Source organism: Chlamydotis macqueenii, chromosome 5, assembly GCF_036417535.1.
Source record: "Chlamydotis macqueenii isolate bChlMac1 chromosome 5, bChlMac1.mat, whole genome shotgun sequence".
Taxonomy (NCBI): domain Eukaryota; kingdom Metazoa; phylum Chordata; class Aves; order Otidiformes; family Otididae; genus Chlamydotis; species Chlamydotis macqueenii.
The window spans coordinates 7,487,773-7,511,906 of NC_141560.1; the positions used below are offsets into that span (position 1 = coordinate 7,487,773).

The 24,134-nt window shown below is 40.1% G+C and overlaps 1 protein-coding gene across 1 annotated transcript in view; it reads right to left on the minus strand.

The window, feature by feature from the left end:
* Positions 1–24,134, minus strand: part of KCNH5 (potassium voltage-gated channel subfamily H member 5) — a 142,366-nt gene that overhangs the window by 82,254 nt on the left and 35,978 nt on the right. Inside the window, exon 6 of the mRNA XM_010116145.2 lies at positions 14,452–14,881. Coding sequence (XP_010114447.1) covers positions 14,452–14,881 — 430 coding nt within the window. The remainder of the gene's footprint in view (positions 1–14,451; positions 14,882–24,134) is intronic.

Below are 24,134 nucleotides of genomic sequence, written 5' to 3' on the forward strand. Positions count from 1 at the left end.
TGGTAAAAATTAAATGCCTACTCCACTCTTTAAACTTAACCCAAGGTCTGAACCAGTTACATAGAGTCAACTACAGAAATTCAGACTAATTCAGTGCAGGCTCCGTTTTTTTTTTTTTTTTTTCTAATTCCTGGAACATTTTAATTCGGTTTTGATGGCTTCCTCTAACTTGGAATGTGGTTTGGTAGGCATTTGGTAGGTTGGGTGGTACAAAAACATACTGAGTTCCCACCCTCAATCATTTAACATTTAAACCAATAAATCAGGCATAGGTTTGGAGAGGAAAAAAAGAAACACAAAATTTATCAAATGCCAAAGTTCACAATTCTACCAAATGTCAGATGTGGAAAAGAAACTAAAGGTTTCACATTCCTCGATGACAGCCTTAACCTTTAGACACCTCTACCAAAAGCTCTTGTTCCTCTATTAAACGCTACCAATTCAAAGAGAACACAACCGACTCCTCCTTCTCATGTACACATGAAAACACGTTAGTTAACATCCTCCACATGTTGCCATTACACATGAAGGTGCTTGTTGCTACTATTATAACCTGAAAGACAATAAACTATGAGAAAGCCTGATTCATTCTGACATTCTTATTGTAGTAACATAAAAACCATTTTAAAAGTCATGCCACTGCCGAGATGCCTGTGCCTTATTGACACGACACTGCGCCTTTATCCACAGTATAAATTTGGTTAGAAACACTTGTGCAGCATGCAAAGGAATAAAAGGAATAAATATCTGGCACAGTGTTAAAGAACACAGGACTCGGTTTGTTCCCTTTGCATTTATAATCGCAAAGTGATGTATTTCAGCAAACATCCTCTTTGTTGCTCTCTCAGCTGGCTGAAAATGGATTATAAGGTGAGGATGCATAACTTCTCTACGGTCCATTATTTCTTATTATCATCCAGATGGAGCATGGCTATTACAGCACCACTAAAAATTGTAATGAACTGCAATGTTTTAGATTACTAATTCTTCAACAGCATGTTTGTATATCAATAATAGACGGTAAAAACAACAACAACAATCTGACTAATTAGGCTAGATCAAATCTGCTCAGCTGGCTTCCTGTCCCTCCTATTCCGTGCGTTCATGTGGGTGTTCAATATGGAACACAAAACTCCTTCCACAGCGTCTAATCACCCCTTACAATATTGCAAACATCTAGAAGCGTTTAATGGCTTCTCTTGCTCATAAGAAGCATTTAAGCAAAAAAATACCCATGTTTAAACCATATGAATATTTTTTTTTCTATTCTGTCTGTAATGCAGCAGAGTTTAAGACATAAGACAGCTAGAGAGTAGTCTACTTGGGAGGGCCTCAATATTTATCATGAAGACCTCCAATTAGCAAAGCACTTTAGGATTTAATTCATTAACACACTCTGATATTCCAGGGTTTGTCTGGTTTTTGTTCTTTACAGGTTACACAGAAAATTGATTTAAGCTTGTGCTCTCCTGCGTTGCTCCTCTAGCAGCTGATAGAATACGTGAAACAGCTGCAGGGCTGGGTCCCACTCCGAAGCTCGGGAAGAACACTCTCAGCACACCGCCACTCACATGCAGGCACACAAAGCCTTGCACGTCACTAATCAGACCTCTTTGCTAGGATTACCTTGTGCATGGGGAAAGGGAAGGTTGGCCAAGGACCTCCAAGGGCTGTGACCATGTCATGTGTGCTGTAGGCATCTCACACACTTGTTTTCCCTTTCTCTCCTCCTTGACTTCATTCTTCAGACAAGGAGGTTTGATTACAAGCTCCTTCTTGCATGACCAATCTTCACCCACATTTCGTTATTTCAGGCTCACATCCTCCAGCCCTTTCAATATTTTTTGACACAGCACTGATGCCAACAGCTTTTTCCTGAACTTCTTTCTTACCTTATTGACTTGCCTTTTTTTTTTCCTTTCAAGTGCTAATATAGAAAGATTGTGTTTTATTAACTAGAGAGTTACATTTCCTTTAGGTAAGTTGGACTATCAATTGAAGCAGGAAATGTCTGCATTAATGACGCACAGTAGTAATCTTCTTTATGCCTCAATTTCCTATAAAAAAATAATGGAATGGAAGCATCCATGCTTTAAGATGTTTCTGGTCAAGGAGGAAGAAGAGCAAATGAAGCTACTCCTTTCATCTTATAAAGCAATGACAGTTTGTTCCCGTCTCTTTACCAAACAGGTGATCACTCAAACATATCATGTAAAAAAATAATTTCCATCCATGGGACCTCACTGAAATGGATGGTGACGTTTTACAACATGTTTACATGAATGTTAGGCATGAGTCCTAGCGACCTCCAAATGAGACTTACTCTCCTAATTCCCTCTTCATTATATTTGGAAGCACCACCCATAAACCCCAAACGTCAGAAATGTTCCTTTCATTATGGCTTGCAGCCAGAAAAACACTTAAAGGTAAGCTCGTGTTAAGCAACAATGAGGTCAGTGGGACTATTTGTTTAAAACGCACCACGGCTTTAAGTTCCCGGGTCAGGAAGGACCGGAGGACCAGATTAAATGCTTTTAAAAAATAGGTTAGGACTCATCACACCTCGCTCTGCCCTCCTCACCTTTAACCTAACGCCATTCGATCACATCTAAGGCAAGAGAGATGAGACATAAAGGATGCAGCACCCCATCCAAAGGCAGATACTGTCTGTCTGTGTGACAAGTGACGATGCTTTCAGGCTGTTCAACCCTGCCAACACACAGTGAGAACTACAATTTTTTTCCCTAGCCACTGTCATGACTGTTGGCATGTGCATACACAAACAGAAATTTTGAAGGGACACAGATACGACTGGTACTTCCAGTGTTTAAACATCAGAGAAGAGCCAAATTAAGGGGCTTTTACCTCAAAATTGACCATCTTCTGCTGAGGAAAAACTGACAGAGAACTTGACATGATGCCTTTTCTATAAAGCTGGGCTTTTTCCTGCAGAGGAATTCACCCTTCAAGGTATCTCTAATTGTCATATCACCATGTAGAAATCAATGGCAGATATTTATAACCCCTTTTCCATCAACTTCATCCTGTTTCAAATCTGATTACACTTCACAATAGAGCTTTGAAATATGCTTTAATTTTCATGACATACTTTACAAGAAATTAAATATTCTGCTCTATTAGAAAATCCTTCATGTTGTTTACAACAAAAACATAAAAAAAAAAGCTTATTATCTTTCAACTTAAAAAAAAAAATCCATTTCTGCTGGCCTTCTTCCTTTTACCAGCTTGCTTAGTTTCCCGTGGAAAAAGAAAGAAATTGTTAAAAATAAAAAAAATTGCCCCAAAATCTCTCAGTCTTTCAGAAAGATTCTACTTCCATCCTTCCACTATTCTTCCAGTGGATAATACCAAAAGATGTGGAATTTTTTACAAAACATATTTTAAAGGAATAAATACAGGAAAAAAGAGTGGGAAAAAAAATTCTAATATAAAATTAATATTTTATATTCAGTGTAAGTCTTTATTTTCTTAATGAAAAGGTCCTGATGAAAACACTGAGGCAAGAACATTTAACTGAGAACTGTATTTCAGTAAGAAAAAATTTTAAAGCCAAAAAAGTCTAAGTCCTCTACTGAAATTTATTTCCCTCTGTTTCCTGCATATGGACTTGGTTCAGACCCACAGTGAAAATAGGTTCTTCTATAAATAATTGAATCAAGTCCTGCTAGTTCCAAACAATGCCTTGCAAATATGTTAGAGAATATGAACACTATCATGCAGCCCTTGTACTTGAGAAAAAAATCTCACTAAAACTTTGTTTTAGTGTTGGATGGTCCCATTCAGCTCTCAATGCCTCGCACGATTTGGATGAAACCACCACTTCCACAGGGAACAAAATTCCCCAGGATAAGTGTACCCCACCACATGCAGGCACATTTTACAGCTCAAATATGGAAGTTATATAGGATGAATAAGTAGTGTAAACATTCAGTCACTACGTCACGGACCATAAAACATCACTAAATGTTAAAGGATGATCAGCCCTCTAGAGAAAGTGAGCTTTCAGCTGTACCTTATTCTCCCTGCAACATCAGAGAGATGTAGGGTTGGGAAGGACCTCAAGGGATTGCCTGGTCCAACTGCCATGTTGGGGCAGGAGCAAGGATACTTGGAGCAAGCCTGACAGATACTCATTGATGACGAGGAGTCTGCCAGATCTGGTGGTGGCTTTGCCCATGGTCTGAATCAGTTTAAAAGTTTTGGTGGACTGAGGTTGGAAACCTCTGTTTAGGATAAAATAGAATCATTGAATCTTTAAGGTTGGAGACCTCTAAGATCATTGAGTCCAACCACCAATCTAACAACATCGTGTCCACATAGAATCATAGAATCTTTCCAACCTCAGTCATTCTCTCCTGACCTGATTGCCCTTCAGGGAACACAGAGGACCAACATTTTTTTCCCTTTAAGCACACTCTTTCCATGGTAGAAGTCAATCTTCATGTTCCCTTTCAGCTTCCATCAGCTTAAACCAAAGTCAGTTTCTGCAACTGTTCCCCCTAAGATCCCCATAGATCCTGTAATAGATTTTTATTGTTCTCTCTCTCTAGTTGGTCCATAGCTTTCTTAAAGCCCTGTCTCAAAAAAAAAAAAAAAAAAAAAAGAAAAGAAAAGATGTCTCACCAGCCCTAATCCCAGCAGAATAAATGCCTTCTTCAGCTTGCCTTTGACATTGCTCCTGACACTTTCCAGAGTGAGATTTACAGATTTTTAGCCCACTGTTGTGTTCCACATGGTCTGCAGTCACCTATCACTTTCCCCCTCCCCTTTCCTCCAAGATCCTCTCCAGTCTCACAGCAACAGAGCCAGTTATCCCCCGTATTGCGCTTATGCCTTTGACTTGGCCTCTTTACACACAGTGCATTGCACTTGCCTTTACTGACATTCATCTTGCTGATTTCGGACCACCTTTCCAATTTATTTGGATCATTATGGATTCTGAGGCTGTCATCTAAAGTGTTTGCATCCCTTCCCATAACTCTCCCCATGTACTCTCTCTGTTCTGTCACTCAACTCTAATCAATATGTTGAATAAATGCACATGTGGGGCAAAGACTTCTCCAGCAATTCCCTCCATGTTTGACAGTGAAGCCCTTGATTACTTTTTGAGAGAGATTTTTTAATCGTTGACTTTGTTATGACTGTGTTGAGATCATCGTTCACTCGTTTGCTAGGAGACTGCTACGTAGAAAAGTGTCAGAAGCCTTTTTAAAAGTTCAGATATATCGTATCCACTACATTCCCCTTATTCACTAGGCAGTTATCTTGTCAAAGAAAGAAATCAGATTAATTTGCCATGAACTCGTCTTGACAAATCCATGCTGGCTGCTGGCCAGTGGAAGAAAACTAGTTTTAATCAATCGTGACCAAAATATTCCTACTGCAGCACATCTGGATTGTTTTTAACTCAGCACTGGCAGGAATGCACAGCAGGTACTCAGGGGAGAGATGCCATTTCGGATGCTATCCTGTCCTTCTTCCAAATTGAAGGAAAAGTGGTAAAGCTCTTTGAGGAGGAACCTGCAGCCATACTCCCACGTAGGGTACACTTCCATCAGTGGAAAATTTTTCCTGATTCTAACAAGGCTCTTGCCGAAAAGCTCCAGGAAAGATGAATGAAGACAAGAGACGTGCAGGCTCAGTCCTCATGCTCTCAGTATTTTCAAGAGGAACATTACACTCAGACATTCAGAAATGAAGCAATGAGAAATCAAGAACTGGATCTGTCATCTTTCATCCAATTACCTGATATTGCTTAGTACCACCAAACATGTTACAGTACCAAAGGCAGTAGCACAATAATGAAACCTCCCAGAGATCTGCGCTTTTTGTTTTTCTTTAACAAAAAACAACACAAAACCCCCAGCTCTATCAGCCTCTCTGGATGTGCAACAATGACACACAGTTTTTCAGTTCTGAAATTCAACTTAACAAAATTTGGGCAAGGAAATCCCTGATTGACCTGAAAAAAAAAAAAAAAAAAAGAGAAAAAATTTAAAGTCTGAATTACTAGTATGGTTCATTTTTTTTTACAATGGGACTCTTCCTAAAACAATTCATCTCCTCACTCCTGTGCCCATCCTAAAAACTTCCTGTACACTCTGGTTGATAAACCACAGCTCTTGCCTGCAAGTAAAGCCAGGCCAATGCTAAAGAGATTTAACAGAAAATATCAGTTTTACCCATGGAAAAGCAGTGCCCACTGCAGAGCTCAGCTCCACTGAAATCAGGCAGGATTTACCTGGATAACCAGCCTGACTTGCCTGCACAACCCTCCCTTTGGAACACCAACCACACACAGGTATTATCATCTTGTGAGTATAAAAAATTAAGCCCTGCAGATTTCCAAGGATCTCTGTGCAGACACAGGCCTAGGTCACCCACTTCGCTTTCTGAAACTTCAAAACAGAAAAACACAAACGATCTCCTTAGCCCTTGCCATCACATGGTATAATACCTTGGGGTTATCTTTTCTCCAAGATTTGTTTATCCCTCTAGCACAATACGCTATAAAGCCATGCTGTGTCGAGAGCTAGTCGGATATATTTGCTGATCTAGTTGGATTAATTAAAACTTTTTGCTTCCTGAGAGATACAGAGGCTATGAGTAACTCGGGACAACCTGATAATCCCTCTGGGACCATCTCAGGTGGTTGCTTGCCCTGTGTGCGAGCCAGAGCACTGTCTAAGGGTTGATTTTCAACATTTATGTATCATTTATTTAATAGCAATTTTCAGTTGTTTTAAACAACATAGCTCAATAGCACGAAATATAATTTCTTTCTTCATTCTTACTTCCCCCACTCAGTACTCCATCTCTCTTGATACCATAAATTCATTTAAACATATCAAGCCAACGATAATAAAAGTAAAGCTTATATAAACACATGCTAGCTATAACCTTGCAAAAAAAAATCACATAAAGCTTCCCAAGGAGGTTGTTCTACAGTTTTAAAGCTCTTTTATATAAAGACAGATGTTTTTTTGCTGTAAACTAGACCCTGAATATCTAAAAATCTACTGCCATGTCATAGTTAAAGCAAAACAAGGCACACGTGCCCCTCATGGTGCTCCTGCCCATTACCCTTGTTGTGTCCACCCCAATCTCACTCTCAGACTGAAGTTTCATGAAAAAGTGGATGATGCTAAATCTTTTACTCTCTAAGAGTAACTCGTTTTTTACGGTACGCTACAGATACATTTATACTCTAAGCTTTTTCCATGCAGTTTTTCAGAGAATATGAAGATTGCCAAGTTTGGCTGCCGCACTGAGACCAATGCCCTGCCTGGAAACACTTCATCTGCTCCAGCTGTGAAACATAACTCAGATTACTAATAATTAAAAGGTCTCACAGAAAAATCTTGATATCCTTGCTTTGCATAGTTGATAGCTCTTCAACTATGGTTTAACAGTCCAAAAGCGTCACAGTGTTTTTTCAATGGCACTAAAAAAGGGCAATTTTTCCTTGCAAGGCAACTTCATGTAACTTCCTGTGTCACATCCTTCTGTTTGCGCTGACAGTTAAATGCAAACGAACAGTTTTACTCTCTCCTGATTTGGATGTTAAATAATTTATTGCCTTTCTTATTGCCTCATCTGAAATACTGAAGTAATGAATTTATCCCCAGTTTCACTTATAACTTGTATCACTGACTTAGTTGTGCAGAAATCTTTACCTCTAGTCTTCAAGGTGTCCTGCTGCCTTTTGAGAATCTTTCTTCAAGCTCCAAAATATCAAGATATGCTTACTTCAAAGACAAGGGGTAGGGGTGATACACAGCTTTACTCCTGGTATTTCATCCAGCAGGATATTGGTGACGAGGCCAAATGCCAACCTGCTCAGAACAAACCATCTAGAAATACACCCACATCAGCCCTTCCGGGAAAATCTTTGGCACCCTGTCTCAATGTTTCAAACCACTCTGGGTCAAGCAGTTCTTTGCTGCAAGGCAGTCCCCACATCAACACCTCCTCCATTAGCCCTACATCTCTTAGAAGCACAATTAGAAACTAATTATCTCCTCCAGACAATCTCCACTGCCCCTAAATGAAACGCCCTGAATTTGAGACATAGTTTTTAGTGCACAGCTGAGTTTGCAGCCTTTCCAGGAGGATGCATGATTGTGCAGAGGGGTAGGAGGGAAGCAGTTGCACACAGAAGAGCTCCTAGATTGGAAGCATCCTTGTGCCCTTCTCTCACTAGCAGTTTTGCCAAACCCTGTCGTAGATTCACATCGTACAATATAGAATCCCATGAAGAAGTGAGAAGCTTTGGAGCCCTCAGCACAGGAAAGACCTGGACCTGTTGAAGTGAGTCCAGAGGAGGCCACAAAGATGATCAGAGGGCTGGAGCACCTCTCCTATGAGCACAGGCTGAGAGAGTTGGGGATGCTCAGCTTGGAGAAGAGAAGGCTCCAGGCAGACCTTATAGCGGCCTTCCAGTACCTAACGGGGGCCTACAGGAAAGATGCAGAGAGACATTTTACCAGGGCCGGCAGTGACAGGACAAGGGGCAATAGACTTAAACTGAAAGTGGGTAGATTTAAACTGGATATAAGGAAGACATTTTTTACACTAAGGGTGGTGGAACACTGGCACAGGTTGCCCAGAGAGATGGTGGATGCCCCGTCTCTGGAAACCTTCAAGGCCAGGTTGGATGAGGCTCTGAGCAACCTGATCTGGTTGGAGATGTCCCTGGTCCTTGCAGGGGCTTGGACTGGACCTTTAAAGGTCCCTTCCAACCCAAACCATTCTATGATTCTATAAGCTGCTTCATCCCTCCCTCACTGGGACTAATTCAATAGGACATTCAAAACTCTGCTAACTCCAACCTGGCAATAACCTGCAGGCGATCCCTCCGGGGAGTGCAGGCTGTCACCCAGCTCTCCAGCCACTTTACACCAATTGCTGCGGAAGCATCCTGCACCCCACCTGCCAAATGCAGTTTGGGGGTTACATCTGTATGTAGCTGAAGCAATTAAGAGCTCACTAGCAGGGCCAAGCTTTTGTTCAAAGAGACATGTTTTTCTGCACTGGTCCGCATTTTAAGGAACGGTAAGGAGTAGCTCTAAAATTGGCATGAGTCCTCTACTTCTGAAGAGGTCAAACCCTTCTGCAGCTCCTGGACAGGTGGTGCAGAGCCATGTCTCTCCCACATCTCTGCAGGAAAACAAAATGCCCTTAGACAGGACGGACTTTTGCAGGACATCCTTAGAGCAGAGTTGGATTGCAATCACAGCTAAACACTCAGTCCTATGAATTCCTACAGATGTAAAGCCTTCTCGCACTACCATCTATCTGTTTCTGTAAAAAAATATTATTTGGTCTACGCTACTGGCAATGCTTTTTGCTAGAAGGTGCTATCTTACACATACATTTTCCTTGTGATCAAAAATTAAATCCTATGGGCTCCTGGGATTGCTTGTCTGGAAGCCTGCCAGACAAGCGCTTTGCTACAATTACACACGGTTCTGTCAGCGCGTGGGCTTAGCCACCGCTTAACAAATTTACTAGATAAACCCCCACGATTCATACAAACAGCACTCAAGTGGCTAACTACCACATATTGGCAGGTAGCTGACGAATGTTACTCGAACAATGAGGGAACCCACTTGAATAACGAATTAGGTTCTGGCAGATCAATGGATAGACAGCTGACAGGCCTCAGCAGTCAGCTGTGTCATGGCTCCCACCAGCAACCAGCAGCTTTCCAGCGTCATTCACCCACTGCTCAATACGGGAGGTTTCACAACCAGAGATGGCTCAGATGAGAGCATCTCAACCGGTCTCAACAGGAAAGAGCATGTCCTACTCTCTCCGTTTAGCAAAATTAAAAGCAGAGCAGGGTATCAAGAGGAACCCACCCACGCTTTCCTTCATCAGCTCTCCCCTGAACAATAATAACTTGAGGTCAAAGTGACAGTAACCACGTCTGTTTTCTTTTCCAACCTGCAAATCATCACCTTGGGTATTTTTAACATGAAAACAAGAAGTCAGCATTTCAAGTTATGAAAATAGAAATTGAGTTTTGGAAAGAGCTGTCTAGAAATTGCTCCAACAGCTGTCAGAAATGACCAATTTTCCAGACAAGGTATCCTGTACAATCACCACAACAAATTCTTCTGCTCATACACAAAAACAATTTGTATTAACAAGCCTGTCTTCACCATAGTTTTAAAACAGCCATTGAAAAACAATATATCCCCCACAACCGCTTCCCCATAAATCTGGAAGTAAACAGAAGCCAAGGCAAGCTATGTATATGAGATACAGGTATCTCCCTAAAGCAGGAACAACAAAGCACCCTTTCTCAGCTCTTCTGGGAACTGATGGATGACTAAAAGATTCTTCTGGGAATTTCACATCCTGAGAAACAGTGAAGTATTCAATGTCTATTGGCACTCCTGCCTTTGATATCTTGTTCTGACCTTCCCTTGCAGCAAGGATCATCAGAGCATTTCAGCGACCAGTGGAACATACTGGATTGCTGTTATCGCTTAGATGAAGTATGTGCTGGGTTGAGCTGACTCAGCTGGAGAAATAAACTCATGTAAATGCTGTATTTATGGGGCTAGACTGACTCTGGTATCTGCTCAGTCTCAGCCAGAGCAATTTCACTGTTGCACACGGACAGGGCAAACCAACTGCTCCAGGTGACACAAGAAGCACAAAGAAGTGTATCAGAGACCTTCCGAGCTAGGGAGCTGGAAAGCTGCAGGGAAGTTTCTCCCAGTGGAAGCACAGGAGAGAAGAATGTATACAGCAGTACACAAACTCCTGTCGTTTAAACATTGACAAAAAAAAAAAAAAAAAAAAATTCCCCAAAATGCCTTTTCCCTTTTACAGACTTTCTGCTCACTGAAGCCCTGGCTGTCCTGAGTTGCAAGACAGAAATGGTCTATGAACAAAAGTATCTTTCTGGCTTCTTTCTTAATGTGTTCCTTTTTGTGAAAGGCACAAAACCCATTAGTTTTACATCTACATCTAGGGCTGTGTTGCAGAAGCCGAAAACCTGCCTGTGCACTGAGACAGAGCGAGATTCAGCTGCAGAGGCTGAGTTTCTTGCTAGAGGCTGTGAGCCAACAGAAGATAACGGGAGGTTTAGAAGAAAGGTCCCTCCTGAATGATAAACGATCCCTGGTCCATTCAAAGGATCTGACGGATCTACCTATTTGTTCTGTTCTGTGCAGAGAGGGGACGAAATGACCTATATGAACACAAAAGGAGCTGCAAAAAATGGATTTTCAATGCATATTCAGCAAATCTAGGCAGCAAATGCAGAATAGGTATTTAAACAATAACCCTTGTAAAAACCCTGCTCCCTTGTCATGCAATGCTTTATGTTTGCTATTTTTAGCTTTCCAAGTGTCAAGAAGCAACTGAAAAAAATATTGCCGAACAGCACTGGACACCAAGAAAGAGCAAGTGAGGCAAAAAGAAATGTGAAGTAAGCTCCACAAAATGAGGTTAAGCTATTCAAAGCTCTCTTCCCTGCAAGACAGGTTATGTATTTCAGTCTAAATATCCCACCCAATTCTGCCCTCACTGAACAATCAAGTGACAACCTGTCAATCAAACTGAGAAGCATCCCCATTCATCTGGGTTTCCCCCGCCACCGCCCTGCACCGAGCAATGCTTTATCAGCAGCTACAGAATCTTAATGCGGGTATTTTTAACAAGTACACCATGTTGCAATCCTGCCCACCAGAAGGATTTGCAAATCTCTCCAAATACTCCTCTCTGGTCCTGATAACTTTTGCCAGTGCGAATAGGAAACTTCTGGCTTGCAGAACAAGTCCCTGCTAGCTGACAATGCAGCGAAGATTTTCTTTCCTATCTTGAGCCTGCATGAGTAGGCAGCTGGGATTGTGATGAATTACTATCTCCGATACCAGTGCTAGGTTTAAGACATTTACTTGGCACGGGCTGTTAGAAAAGCCACTGCCACTATCAACTATTGGTATTAGCAGACCTCTTTAGGAAAGCTACCAAAGGTATTTCACAGCCTCTCCCTGCTTGTAACAGGAGTCAGTTCAGGCACCACAGTTTTTTATCGATTGAACTGTAATTGAATTTTGCTGAATGTTTATCTGAAACGTTTTGTTCTGAAAGTAACAGAATAATTTTCAGTTCTTAGTTACACCTTTTCCTGGGGCCAAATCCTTTTCCCAAGCTCACGGGCCACTCTGCCTGAGAAATGGCATTTTCCATCAGCTGTTTGTTGGGTCTTCCTCTCCCATTTTGGCATTGAGACTGTCATATTTTCAGCATCTGGCACTGCAAAGCATGTTTATACAATAATCCTGCAGGTCTGACCTCTTTGCAGAAGTATTGCCAGTATAAAGCCCATGACTAGTATCTATTTGGAAGCTGGCATATTTTCTAACCAGTACTCAACCAACCAAGCAGTTCCTTTAGATGTCTGGAGCAGTCATCATACTGATGTGCATGAATTTAAAATCTTCAAATCTTCATTGAGAGGTTTGCAAAAGACTCAACCATTTGATGGTAACTGAGCATTTTTACACTTGCAAATAATCTAAAAAGTTTCTTCTGTCTGTAGCCTTCCTGCATGTCACAATGCTCTTCACTCCATTCACAAGAGAAGCCACATTTATTTTGATGGCATTATTGTCATGCAACAAGCAACTTATACTGTCCTTTTGCCATGCTTCTTGAATTTTAGATTCTACTTTTGACTTTCCCCAAAAGCCTATAAATCTACTCATGGTTTTCCAACTACTAAGCTTACAAATATCACTTACAAATTTGACATGTACAGTTAATAATTTTGTACATAACACTTATGAAAACTATAAAACCAGCCAGTGGCACATACATAGGTTGTTGTAAATGTCAACTTTGATACTGCTGTGTGTATTCCCCATCTTTAACATGTGTTTCAGAGATGAAAAAGCAACAGTACAATCCACTTGGCAAATACAAAACAGGTTACAATCTCCATTTCCTTTTCACTCACTGAGGCCATGTATCTATTTTTGTTGTTGTTGTTGTTATTATTATTATTATTATTATTCACTATGTTTTTATGGTTCTCACCCCACTCTAAATAATTTACCACGGCTGCTTAGTTCCTTCTGTGAGACCCTCATCTGCAGGACAACAGAAGTCCCCACAAAAGACAAGTAAATATTACAATATTTTTTAAAGTTCTATATCTACTTTATTCTCCAAATCCCCAGCCTTCTGTAAATACCATAAAGCAGTTTCAACAAATGGCTAATCAGCACCTATAGGTTTTCTATGGCCTTGCTGCAATAGCTCATTAATGCTCCAGCTTGGAGATTTGCTTTTTCACGGACTTCAAAATGTCTGGAAACGCATCAACCCATCATGTAAAGATGCTGTTCAGCAGAAATTTCATTGCACAACACTGCAAGCAGGGTCCTAAAACTGCAACCTCTCTTTTTAAGAAGTATTTTAAAATATCGAAATAAATGGCTTTAATCTTCTAAAGATCTAGAAAGACTGTAGCAAGAAAAATTCCTTTTTATAGTTCAGTATTTCTCTGAGATGAGCTCAAAGTGTTAGCTGAGATAATTATCAGAGAGATTATGCAGATCTTATTTTCAAAAGGTTTTGTTTGCTCTCTTGCTACATAATTGCCTAGTGTTTGTACAGAGCTCAAAAAATAGAAAGCATCACAGAAATACCAAGAATTATTTATTTAACAGAAAAATAACACTCCCAAATGATATTAACATTTTAAGCAGTCTTTACTATATTTTGCAGATTTCTGTTAACCTGGAGAGCTGCTCTGTGATCTAACCTTGTAGCACATGAAACGAGAAATGTGCCTTACCACTATTGTTTTTAGACTGTCACCAGAGCTGCGAAACAGCAGGAAGCAGAGAAAAGGTGCAATATCGTGTCTTATGATTTCCTTTACTTCTAGCTTTGCTGGTGACAAAGGTCATCACATTCAGGAGACAAAATCAGGACTTGTTGTAAGTCAAACCAATGCCATAAATCACACAATCACTTTACGAAATCACTAAACGTTTCGAAAATTGGCTAAAAGCACTTCAAATGTTTCCAAGTCTGTGCAAGTTTACAAGCAAAACTCAGACTATCTGAATTTGAATATGCACTCTAACTTTTAACCAAATTCCAGTCAAGACCTTTCAAACATGACCAAAGCCATCTTTAAAGCATAAAGAAGAGACCTTGAACTCCATATAAAATTGTCATTGGACACACTTATGTATGTATTGCACTTAGTCTCACAAACAATTTAAAAGCTACAGCAACTACACAATTTCAATTCCAGTTTTCAACAATTCCAAGTTCATTTCATCATTATTTGCAGGTACTTCAGATTTTTAGGATGTCAAGAAAGTTTACAGCAACCATCATACTAGCTGTACAACTACCTTTTGCTTAAACACAATAAAAACATATTCTACTTACAGCCAACCATCATCATGGCCACCGAAAAAATCTTCTCTCCATCAGTGGTTGGTGCTATGTTTCCAAATCCTATTGTTGTAAGGCTTGTCATGGTAAAGTAGAGAGAGGATATGTACAAGGAGTCTTTACTGGGTCCTCCTTCCCACTGCCCTGAGCCAGTGGTGTTGTATCGATATGGTGTCCCGATACTCAGTGCCAACTGGTAGAGCCAGCTATCTGTTTTGATTGTATTAGTGACTTCATCTATAACTTCGTAGTCCCCAATGCTGTACCATATGCAGGCTAGCCAGTGGGCCACCAGTCCAAACACACACACCAACAGTACCAGTACAGCAGCACCATATTCCAGGTAATGGTCCAACTTCCTGGCAACTCGACCGAGTCGTAGAAGACGCACCACTTTTAAGGAACTGAAGAGGCTACTGATCCCCTAGAAAAGAATAAAAATCATTATTTCACCTGAAATACCCTGCTGGCTAACACATAAAGCTGTACAGTGATTCCTGAATGAGCTTTAAATTTTTCTTTACAATTTATTTATGCCCCAGATGACAGAATACAAGATCAAAGCCTCCTCCCCATCCAATATTTTTGTCCTCATCAGGGTAAATCAAATTTGGCAGTCATTAGGTGGATAAATTGCTTAGTTCAAGCTCAGTCTTTCCAAGTAACAGAAGAGTTCTGTGAAATCCAAAGTGAGAAATGGCATGTTCATTACAAAAAGGAGTGATTTGATGCTTTGCCAGTTTAAAGTAAACGGGAGACTCTGCTTTGCTGTGAAGGAGGTTATAGACAGAACTACACCATCCAAGTGGGGTTTTCTTGAAGCTTCTCAGAGAACAACAGTATTCTAATAAATCCAAGCAGAGGATTGCTATTCTGACCAAACCGGAGGTCCACAAACTTCAGAAACCCTCAGCATTAACAGATGCTCAAGAGAAATATCAGAAAGTAATGGTAATGGGCAAATACTGAGAAATTTCCCTACTGTTCCTCTCATCCATCAGAGAGTAGCTGGGTAACTCTCTCTAGCCAACAGTCTCCACTTCATATTATCCCTCACCGCAGCTAATATGACTCTGGATATTTCGTTATTTATAAGATGTCTCACTGACTGAACATGGAACTAACAACTGTGGGCACGTCACCTTTCTGAGTGAGGGTAACACAGACCACAGGGTGCTGGCAAGAGAGCCGCATGCCTTTGCATATAGGGTTAATTTCCTTTCTGACCAACAGACTTTGCAGATATTTTCCGAAAGCAAGTATCTGTGCAGTGTTTTTGTTGTTGTTTTTGGTTTTGTTGGTTTTTTTTTCACACAAGATAAATGAAGTACAAATAAATGGAAGTACAAATACTTAGGGAATAGAAGCACAGGGACCTACAAAAAGTTAAACCAAATATCTCAGAGCGAACAAGAATCATGTATGTCCTCCTCAATGCAGAAATGGTTTGCAGTGTATTTTAATAGCATTTATAGATGCAGAAAGAGAAGAAAAATATGTTGCTGATCTATTGCAATCCCATGATATACCTAACTTCTGCATTAAATTAATTAGTGGCTCAAAATAGAAGGTTTGCAAAGGAAGGTTTCTAATAGAAAACATTCAGAAGCTGAAGACATTTAATTTAAAGCAGAAATTAAGACATAGAAAGCAATGAGGCAAACATTCCTAGTTACTGTGCCAAGATTAAATTGCCCTTTTCTATGCATCATTATCAAATCAGTCTAGTCAAAACACTGGCTAATTATATTATCAAACAGCAAGAGTTTCTGGAGTTTCAGTGCATATTCTATAATAATTATTATCAAACAGTAAGAGTTTCTGGAGTTTTCCGTACCAGAAAAATATTAATCTTTCTTGCACCGCTGTTCCTTTTCACTACTAACATTTGAAGGGTAACATACACCTGGTATTTCTAGATGTAATCTGTTCAACAAAGTTCTTGTATGCTTTTCAAATCCTGTTGGAATTTGTTTCAGATCCCCAAATCCTTAATAAATTGAAGTTCTGTATTTGCATTCAAGCTCTCATGATGACTAATACCATGGAGGGAAGTGGAATTTTCCCATTTTGATTTCTGTATTTTGCATTTACACAAGATACAGATCTAGTTTATCATTCTTATTTCCATCTGCAATGTATATCTACTTATTTGCTTTGGGATATATGCCTGTGAGACATTCTGAACAGCCAACCTGTCCAATAACCTGAGAAGTCCCTTCCTTACAATGTTCATTACACAAGGGACTGGGGCCAGTGGACTACTGAATCAGTGTCACACCTCAGAAACTGTATCTACATTAAAAAACTATACAGTAGTTTAATAGTGTACATCAGGAAATTAATCTCCAGTGTGTTTCAGTGAATTATCCCTGATTCTGAAAGTTTACAACTTACTGTGAAATCAGAGGGAGAAAACAGCATGGTGTGTTTTTGTAGGATCAGGTCCTATCACTTTGGTCAGGGAGGTATGCGTTATTTCCATTTTACTTGAAGAGTCCCTGTTCATTGCCAACATTAGGGCTAGGGAAGGAGTTAGAGACCTGTAATCTAAACTTGGGAGTCCCCTTTTGACACCCAATAGTTCATGTTCATCCCAGTGGCAAGGCTTACACTGGGCTTTCTACTGAAGTAACCCAAGTCAAGAGTCAACCCTCGATCAGGAGAGTTTACAGCCTGACATTTCATCCTCCATCCACCTTCTCTCTCTAAGTTATGTGGGCAGTTTAGCAGTTTTACAACTAATATAAAAATACAGCTTTTATTTCAAACTCTGGAAAAAAGTTTGTGCTGTGTTTATTTTTTTTTTCCTAAGCACAGATAACAATCACATCTGTCATGTACAAAACAAAGATAAATGTTTCATTTTAGTTGACATTGAAATGTATTCTTTCCAAAGCTTAATTGACTTAAGTAAGTTTCATTGTAAGTATTAAAGCCAGTTCAGTCTGACACACTACTTTAAGGCCAAAAATCAGAGGTATATTCAATGAGCATTCATATTTCATGTCTAATCTTGCAAAATATATAGACAATACTGGAAGCTTTAAAAGCCTGTTCCATAAAATGCTACCTAGGAAAGAGCAATTAAGCACACACTAAATTAACATGTGATGCATCACACTGTTTAACTACTGGGTTGGGTCAAGCTAGTACCTTTATACTTAAAAAAATTACCTGACAATAAATGCACAATTGTTAATTGCACAATTCTCTGCCCAAGATTCATCAACGATCTCTTTGGTGGAAATCATATGAAAGATTGTGCCTTGAATTAAGATTGGGCTATTAAGAAATTCAGCATTCTAAACTCAACTAATTGCTGGCTGCCTTTAATTTGATTTTTTTTAAACTGTATTTATGCTCAATAATGAGTAGTTTGGAAACCCTTCTGCTAAAGGATGAGCATCTGCTCTAACTGAAGTAACCTCAGCACTCAAGGAACAGAGTGGTGATTAGAAACCTTGAATAGAGCATGTAATCTCATTTGGCACTAGCACCATGTAAATAACACACGTTTTTTATATTGAAGATCCAACCTTCTGAGATGACCATTTGTCACTCCACTGCCATATTCAGTCAATTGGGCCAACCGCCTGTAATATCTGCTAGTCTGTGTTCTCTGACTGAGAATATCTTGTTATGTTATGAACCATCCAATCCCGCCCCTTGAGGTTTTGACTGATGTATTTGATTATGTCTTAACCATATGAGGACATTCAGCTTGCTCATCTTTAGTCATCTCAGCTGTAGAAATCTTTTAACTGAAAAACCACCTACTCCAGAATTGCATTTTGTATGTTAAGTTTGGAATCAAATTCCTGTCTGATACACATCACTGACTTAAGTGTCACAAGTGTGAGTCACAGGAGACTTTCCCAGTGACTTCTAAGGCCATTGGATTGGGAGAGGACACAAGCAGTAGTTCCAAACCAGCCCTTTTTGTACCAGCGTTTCTATTTGGCAGACAGCAGAAGCCACCACAAAGGACGTAGACAATGTCAAATTTATCCAGAAATTCACTTCCGAGGAATGAATGTTCAATTTTGGAATTAAATTAGCCATTCATGATTAAACAAAGCCCAGGGTTACTGACATAAGTGCCTTGCAAAGTCTGTGTTCTCAAATTCTCTTGACACACTAAGAAAGGAAATTCAGTTTGATAGAGGGGGCACAAGTGATGACAGCACTCAGTCTGAAATGCAGAGGGACCACTTCTTCCTGTTAAAATTACCTGAATCTTGCCATTTCAGATCCTAGATGTTACCACACTGTCAAATTTCGTTCTTCCAGGATGAAAGAAGTGTCTAAGCTGTGTGTCTGCACCTGGCTAAACATTTCTGACCAAAAGGCTGAAAAATATGTTTCCTGCAATTGCGATACACGCAGTGGGAACAGACCTCTGCACCTTGAGCAAGAACAGGGAGCTAAGTTCTCTTGCGCTTAATGAATCCCTGATAAGCCAGGCAATAGGAAGGATGAAGCTGTCAAAGTCATCTTATAGAGGGGTCGAGAGCCAAACATGCAAGAGGATAAAGGGAACATTGTCACCAGAGGAAAATGAAGGTTAACGAGTGCAGGAAATCATTCAAGTCAGTATGAGTGCCAGAGATGTCCTCCTAAATCAGGAAAGAGAGAGTGGAGCCTGTTCTGCACTAAAGGAGCAACAGAATAGCAGAGCTGCATGTTCATAAAAGATGTAAAAGATTTCATCAGCTGGTTACTTGCTAATCTAGTAAGTCTTTTCTGCAGTAGGAAACAATTGCGTAAGTGTTTAAAAAAGTAAAATAAAACCAAAACCAGCCATTGGTTTCTACGATCTAAATATATTAAAATCTGTTTAAACCTCAAAATTAAATCCCAGTATGCTGAATGGTACATTTCTGTACATTTTTTTTTTTTTTGTCTATTAGGGAACAATGTGTTTTTAACTCTAGGCACTTTTTCGATTAGATTTCACTCCATGATTTTTTATTTATTTGTTGTTAGCTGTGGGCAGATATGCAAGAGCAACAAAAAAATGAAACATGCATTTTAAATGTGCTCCCAAACTTAAATCCTCTGGGCTCTGAACATGGGATCGGTTCTGCATCATTTAACAGCAAACACTGTATCAGAAAAGGTCAGAGGGGAAAAAAAAGAAGAGCTTTTCACTATGTTTTAATGTTCAGCACATTGTGGTTTTGAAGAATTTACAGAGTGGCCAAGAACCAGAGCTGGGAACTCTTCTATGAAATGCTGTAGGGCATGTTGCCACTGCAGTCAAAGGTGTGACTGCAGCACATACAGATCTTCTTAAGCTAAATTTAAGCTAATATGCTTCAAGTTGCTCGATGCAAGCAATTACAGCAACCTGCATTCAGCAAAACCAGCCATTGAGGTGACCAAATCCTCTGAGGAGCCTGCAGTCCAGGCTGAGCTCCAGCACACCTGCACAACCCACAGCCACACCACGACAGGGCTCTAACCACCCTCCCGGGCTGGGATTCACCTCACGGAATGCTGCAACCTTACGGCCAGCCATCCAGTCGATGCAAATTGTCCACCTTCCCTCCCTGGTGAGTGAAGAGAGAGGCATGTCAGAAGAGTGATTCACCCAATCCATCTCAGACAGCGGGGATGGGATGAATCACCTCCTGGAGCTGTCTCGCTCCCCTCCCACTGAATGCAAAGAAGCTGAAGCCTATCACTTACACAGCTTACGGGAGGAGAAATTAAGCCCATCCTTAGAAATCTGGATAGCCTGGATCTGGGCAGCATCCAACCCTGTATTATGTTATTACAGAGATGGATATTACGGAGCACTGCCTCACAATGTGAGACTTATCTTTCTTGATATGAGCTTGGAGGATAAATGCTATTAATAACAGTAGGCTGATATTTCCTGCAGATGCAATAGCATGCTTATTTCTTCACTGAATAGCCAATTACTCCGCAGAAAGTGATGCAACACTACATTCGCTTCTGATAGGATTTTGAAGAAGTGACCATTAGCTTGAAGAAGGGATTGTATCAGTTCATAAAAAATGAAAAATCACAAAGTGAACTGGACTGGAGTTCTTGATCTCAAAAGGGCAAGAGTTGGTAAATTATAAATGATAGTATATTGAACTATAGACAGTAATAAGTGAAGACAAGTGGACTGTGAGAGATAGAAGAGTCAGACACCTGGCAGCAGAGGACACCTGTAATGTCCTTACAGCAAAAGGTACAAAATATCCAGAGGTTGTATCTCAAACAAGGGGAAAAACTTGTAAAGTTGGGAATCAGTTCTAAATGGATAAATAATCATCCAAAAGGAGAAAATAGAAACAGCGAACTGACAATATAGAAGAAAAATAGATCAACAGAAAGCCACACTTTAGAGAGTAAAAAGAATAGGGATAAAGTGGGAATTGCCAAACGTCAGGCCAAACATTTCCTTGTAAAGAACATTAAAACAAATACTCAAAGATTCTTCACATTCATAAGTGAAAAAAGAACAACAAAAGCGATCAAGCTGCACTGAAGTAAAAATAATCCAGGCTTGAGCTGAAAATTAAATTAATTCTTAGCTTTAGTTTTCAAAGATGATGTTGATGTTTTCCAGAAAAGCTAATACATGAAGAAGGAAACAAACAGATACATTACCTGAACAAATGTTAGGGCAAAGAGTAATTACAAGCACGGAGATAAATCAAAATGCAATCAGTGTAGCAATAGGTTTGCTTAGGTTAGCTGGGATCTAGCCAAGTTTTCCTCATAGCTTTCTCTGACAACACATCTCATTTTCTAAATAAAAGAAATGTAGTATTTCCATAACAGAAGGGGGGAAATTATTAGGAAATAGGGAGAAAACAGGGGCCACAGCTGGGGTTGTAAGGTGACTGAGGCACTTGTGAAAAGGATGGCAAAATGGAAACCATTAAAAGGAAGTCTAGCAAGGATTAGAAGTGGTGACTCTTGGTGATTTCATTGGTTTCTCAGTAAAGTAAGCAGAAACACTATGGGTCACAAAATCTGCTGATGACACATCTGTCAGTCCAAAGAATAACCGTGTGGGAATAAAGGAAGATGTGATAAAGCTAAGAATACAGAGTCTCAAGGCATCCATTAAAGGGTAAATTAACAAAATTTCCTAAAACACCAAAGATCTTTAGCCAAAGATTACTAAGAAAAAGCATATTTAGGTATGTGGGTTAATTCCAGAGTGACTCAAAGTAGTCAATGGGTTGCACTCACAGAAGAGGTTAATCCAGTTCCAGAGGGATCACTCGCGTGTTTCCTCCGTCAAGAGGAAAAGGCAAAGCCCAATTACAAAGTGAAGGTGATTTCCCCACCTGAGTAATACATACAGCTCTGTCCTAAAGACATGTATTGAGATTTAATTCCATGAAGAGACAGGCAGCTGGAATGGCCAAGAAATTTTTTTGTAAAATTTCCTAAATGAGGTTTCTAGACAAAATCCGTTTGCTTAGACTAAGGAAAGACAAAAATAGGCATGTTTATGCAGGGAGAGGGAGGGATGACTGTTCTTTCTAAGCACATTGAGGAGATAAACATGAGGGAAGGAAAAGAAATATTTAACTAAGAAGGTTGGCACAAGGACAAATGCCCAGACTGCAAATTAAGACAGATTTCCAGACACCACAAGTTAAGGTGGATTTTGACCAGTTTATGGGAAGGGTGATATCATGAACCTGCCCACCAAAGTCAATGACTGAGTGACTCAAAAGGTGCCTGTGAGTTTCACCCCTATTATTTTTTTCTGGTTTTGATCCTTTGAAAAGTTGAAGTGAGGCAAGTACAGCGTCAAGGGCAGGATGCATCTCTTCTCAGCCTAAGCTACACCACGGAGAGGTCTGCATCTGAGCTAGTTACACAGCGTGTCATTGCAGTCAACGGTGAGATATAGGCATTGTAGGGCAGGGCGACCCTTCACACCTATTTTGGAGATGCATCTTAGAACATGAGAAGCCACACCCTGAACATGTCTGTGGACTATGCCTGGCCTTATGTTTCATCACATGAATCTCACGCTTAGTACATTTTGAACTACAGTCCAAATACTTTAAATAAAGAAGTATGGGCAAAACTTTCATCAGCTTTTCCTCACCAGAAGTAACATGCAACCTGATCTGGTTGGAAATGTCCCTGCTCCTTGCAGGGGGGTTGTGGGCTGGATGACCTTTGAAGGTCCCTTCCAACCCTAACCATTCTGTGATTCTAAAATACCACCCAAACTCATCCCTTAGCTGATTCTGTAAAGTCAAGGTAGAGCTTAGCATTCAGTACTGAAGCAGTGAAAAAGGCACCATTTTTTGTAAACCTTGGGCAACCTTCACGGAAGAAAACAAAGTGTCTACAGATTTTGGGAACAACTGAGATGGTGAGTCTTGCCGACACGAGCAGCTGGGCCTGCAGGCACATCTCCAGAAGGTATCAATCTGCGCGGTGCAGGAGGAGTATCCAGGACAATGTCTAGGATGTTTGAAATTTAACCAGCAAATCATTCCCAAAATAAGTTTTTGAGCTTAGCCACTTAATAGAGCTTATCTCTAAAGTCCCTGGTTAGCTCCTTAATGCTTCTTTACTAGATTTAATGACAAAATAAATCTTCCAACATATCTTAGAAACCATTTTTTTTTAGGTAAACAATGAATGTAATAAAGTTGCATAGTTACAAATCAAAATGCCAGAATGAGGAAAAAAAAAACAAAACCCCAACTTTTCTGATTTATCACCACTTTAAGGACAGAATTTAGGGTAGCATTCAATTGCATAGGTCCACACAGGAGCTAGGGGCTTTGCTTCTGCACAGGCTATCTAGATCCTGCGTACAGATACAAGCAGAGCTCAGTTAATACTTGACCCTGCACCAATGGCAGCAATGGCAATAGTGACTGCAGTGAGCACAAAATTGAGTCCTCACAGCAAAATAAAAGCAAGTAGGTTTTCTCATGCAGTCTGTGAAAGCACCTATAAATTTATTGCTTGAAATTTATATTTTTCTTCCAGGAGGATGGGGGAGCTTTTTATATTTTTTTTTCCTCTAACATAAACGTCAATAAGCAGTAACAATATAAATAAACTTCTAGTAAATTGTTTATGGCACAATTATACATTTCAAACAGTGAATAACTGAGGTTATAAAAAGAAGGCCAATTTCAAAATATTTCTTTTAGATCCGAGTTAAGGGGGATGTGGCATCTTGCACTATTTATTTGTCAGTGCATCACGGTGCCCAACAAGGGGAAAAAAAGAGGATGGTATCATAAAATCTGATAATTTTCACTTACTTAGGGAAGGTGGATGGAGGATGAAATGGGAGGAGAGGAAGGTGTGTTCCACTGGTCAGGACAGCTTTTCAGCACAATACTGAACTTAGCTGATAGTTTAATGCCAGCAACAAACTACAAATTTTCTATCCCAATGTAGGAATGAAAGGAGCAGAAATATTGGGAGAGAGTAACCTGAGCTGCAATGTTTCGGCAAGTACTTCTGGAACGACACATATCCCTGGTGCCAAGGGTCTACGTAACACCAATCCAGTCTTTAACAAAATAAAGATTCACACCAAATTACTAGCGCTTTCTCCCTAGTAAAACTTTGCTAATTCTGATATTAGCCACACAGTTAGTTTCTTCAGGGCCGTACCTTGGCTCTATTTTGTGCAGGGCAATTGCCTGTCCCTAAGC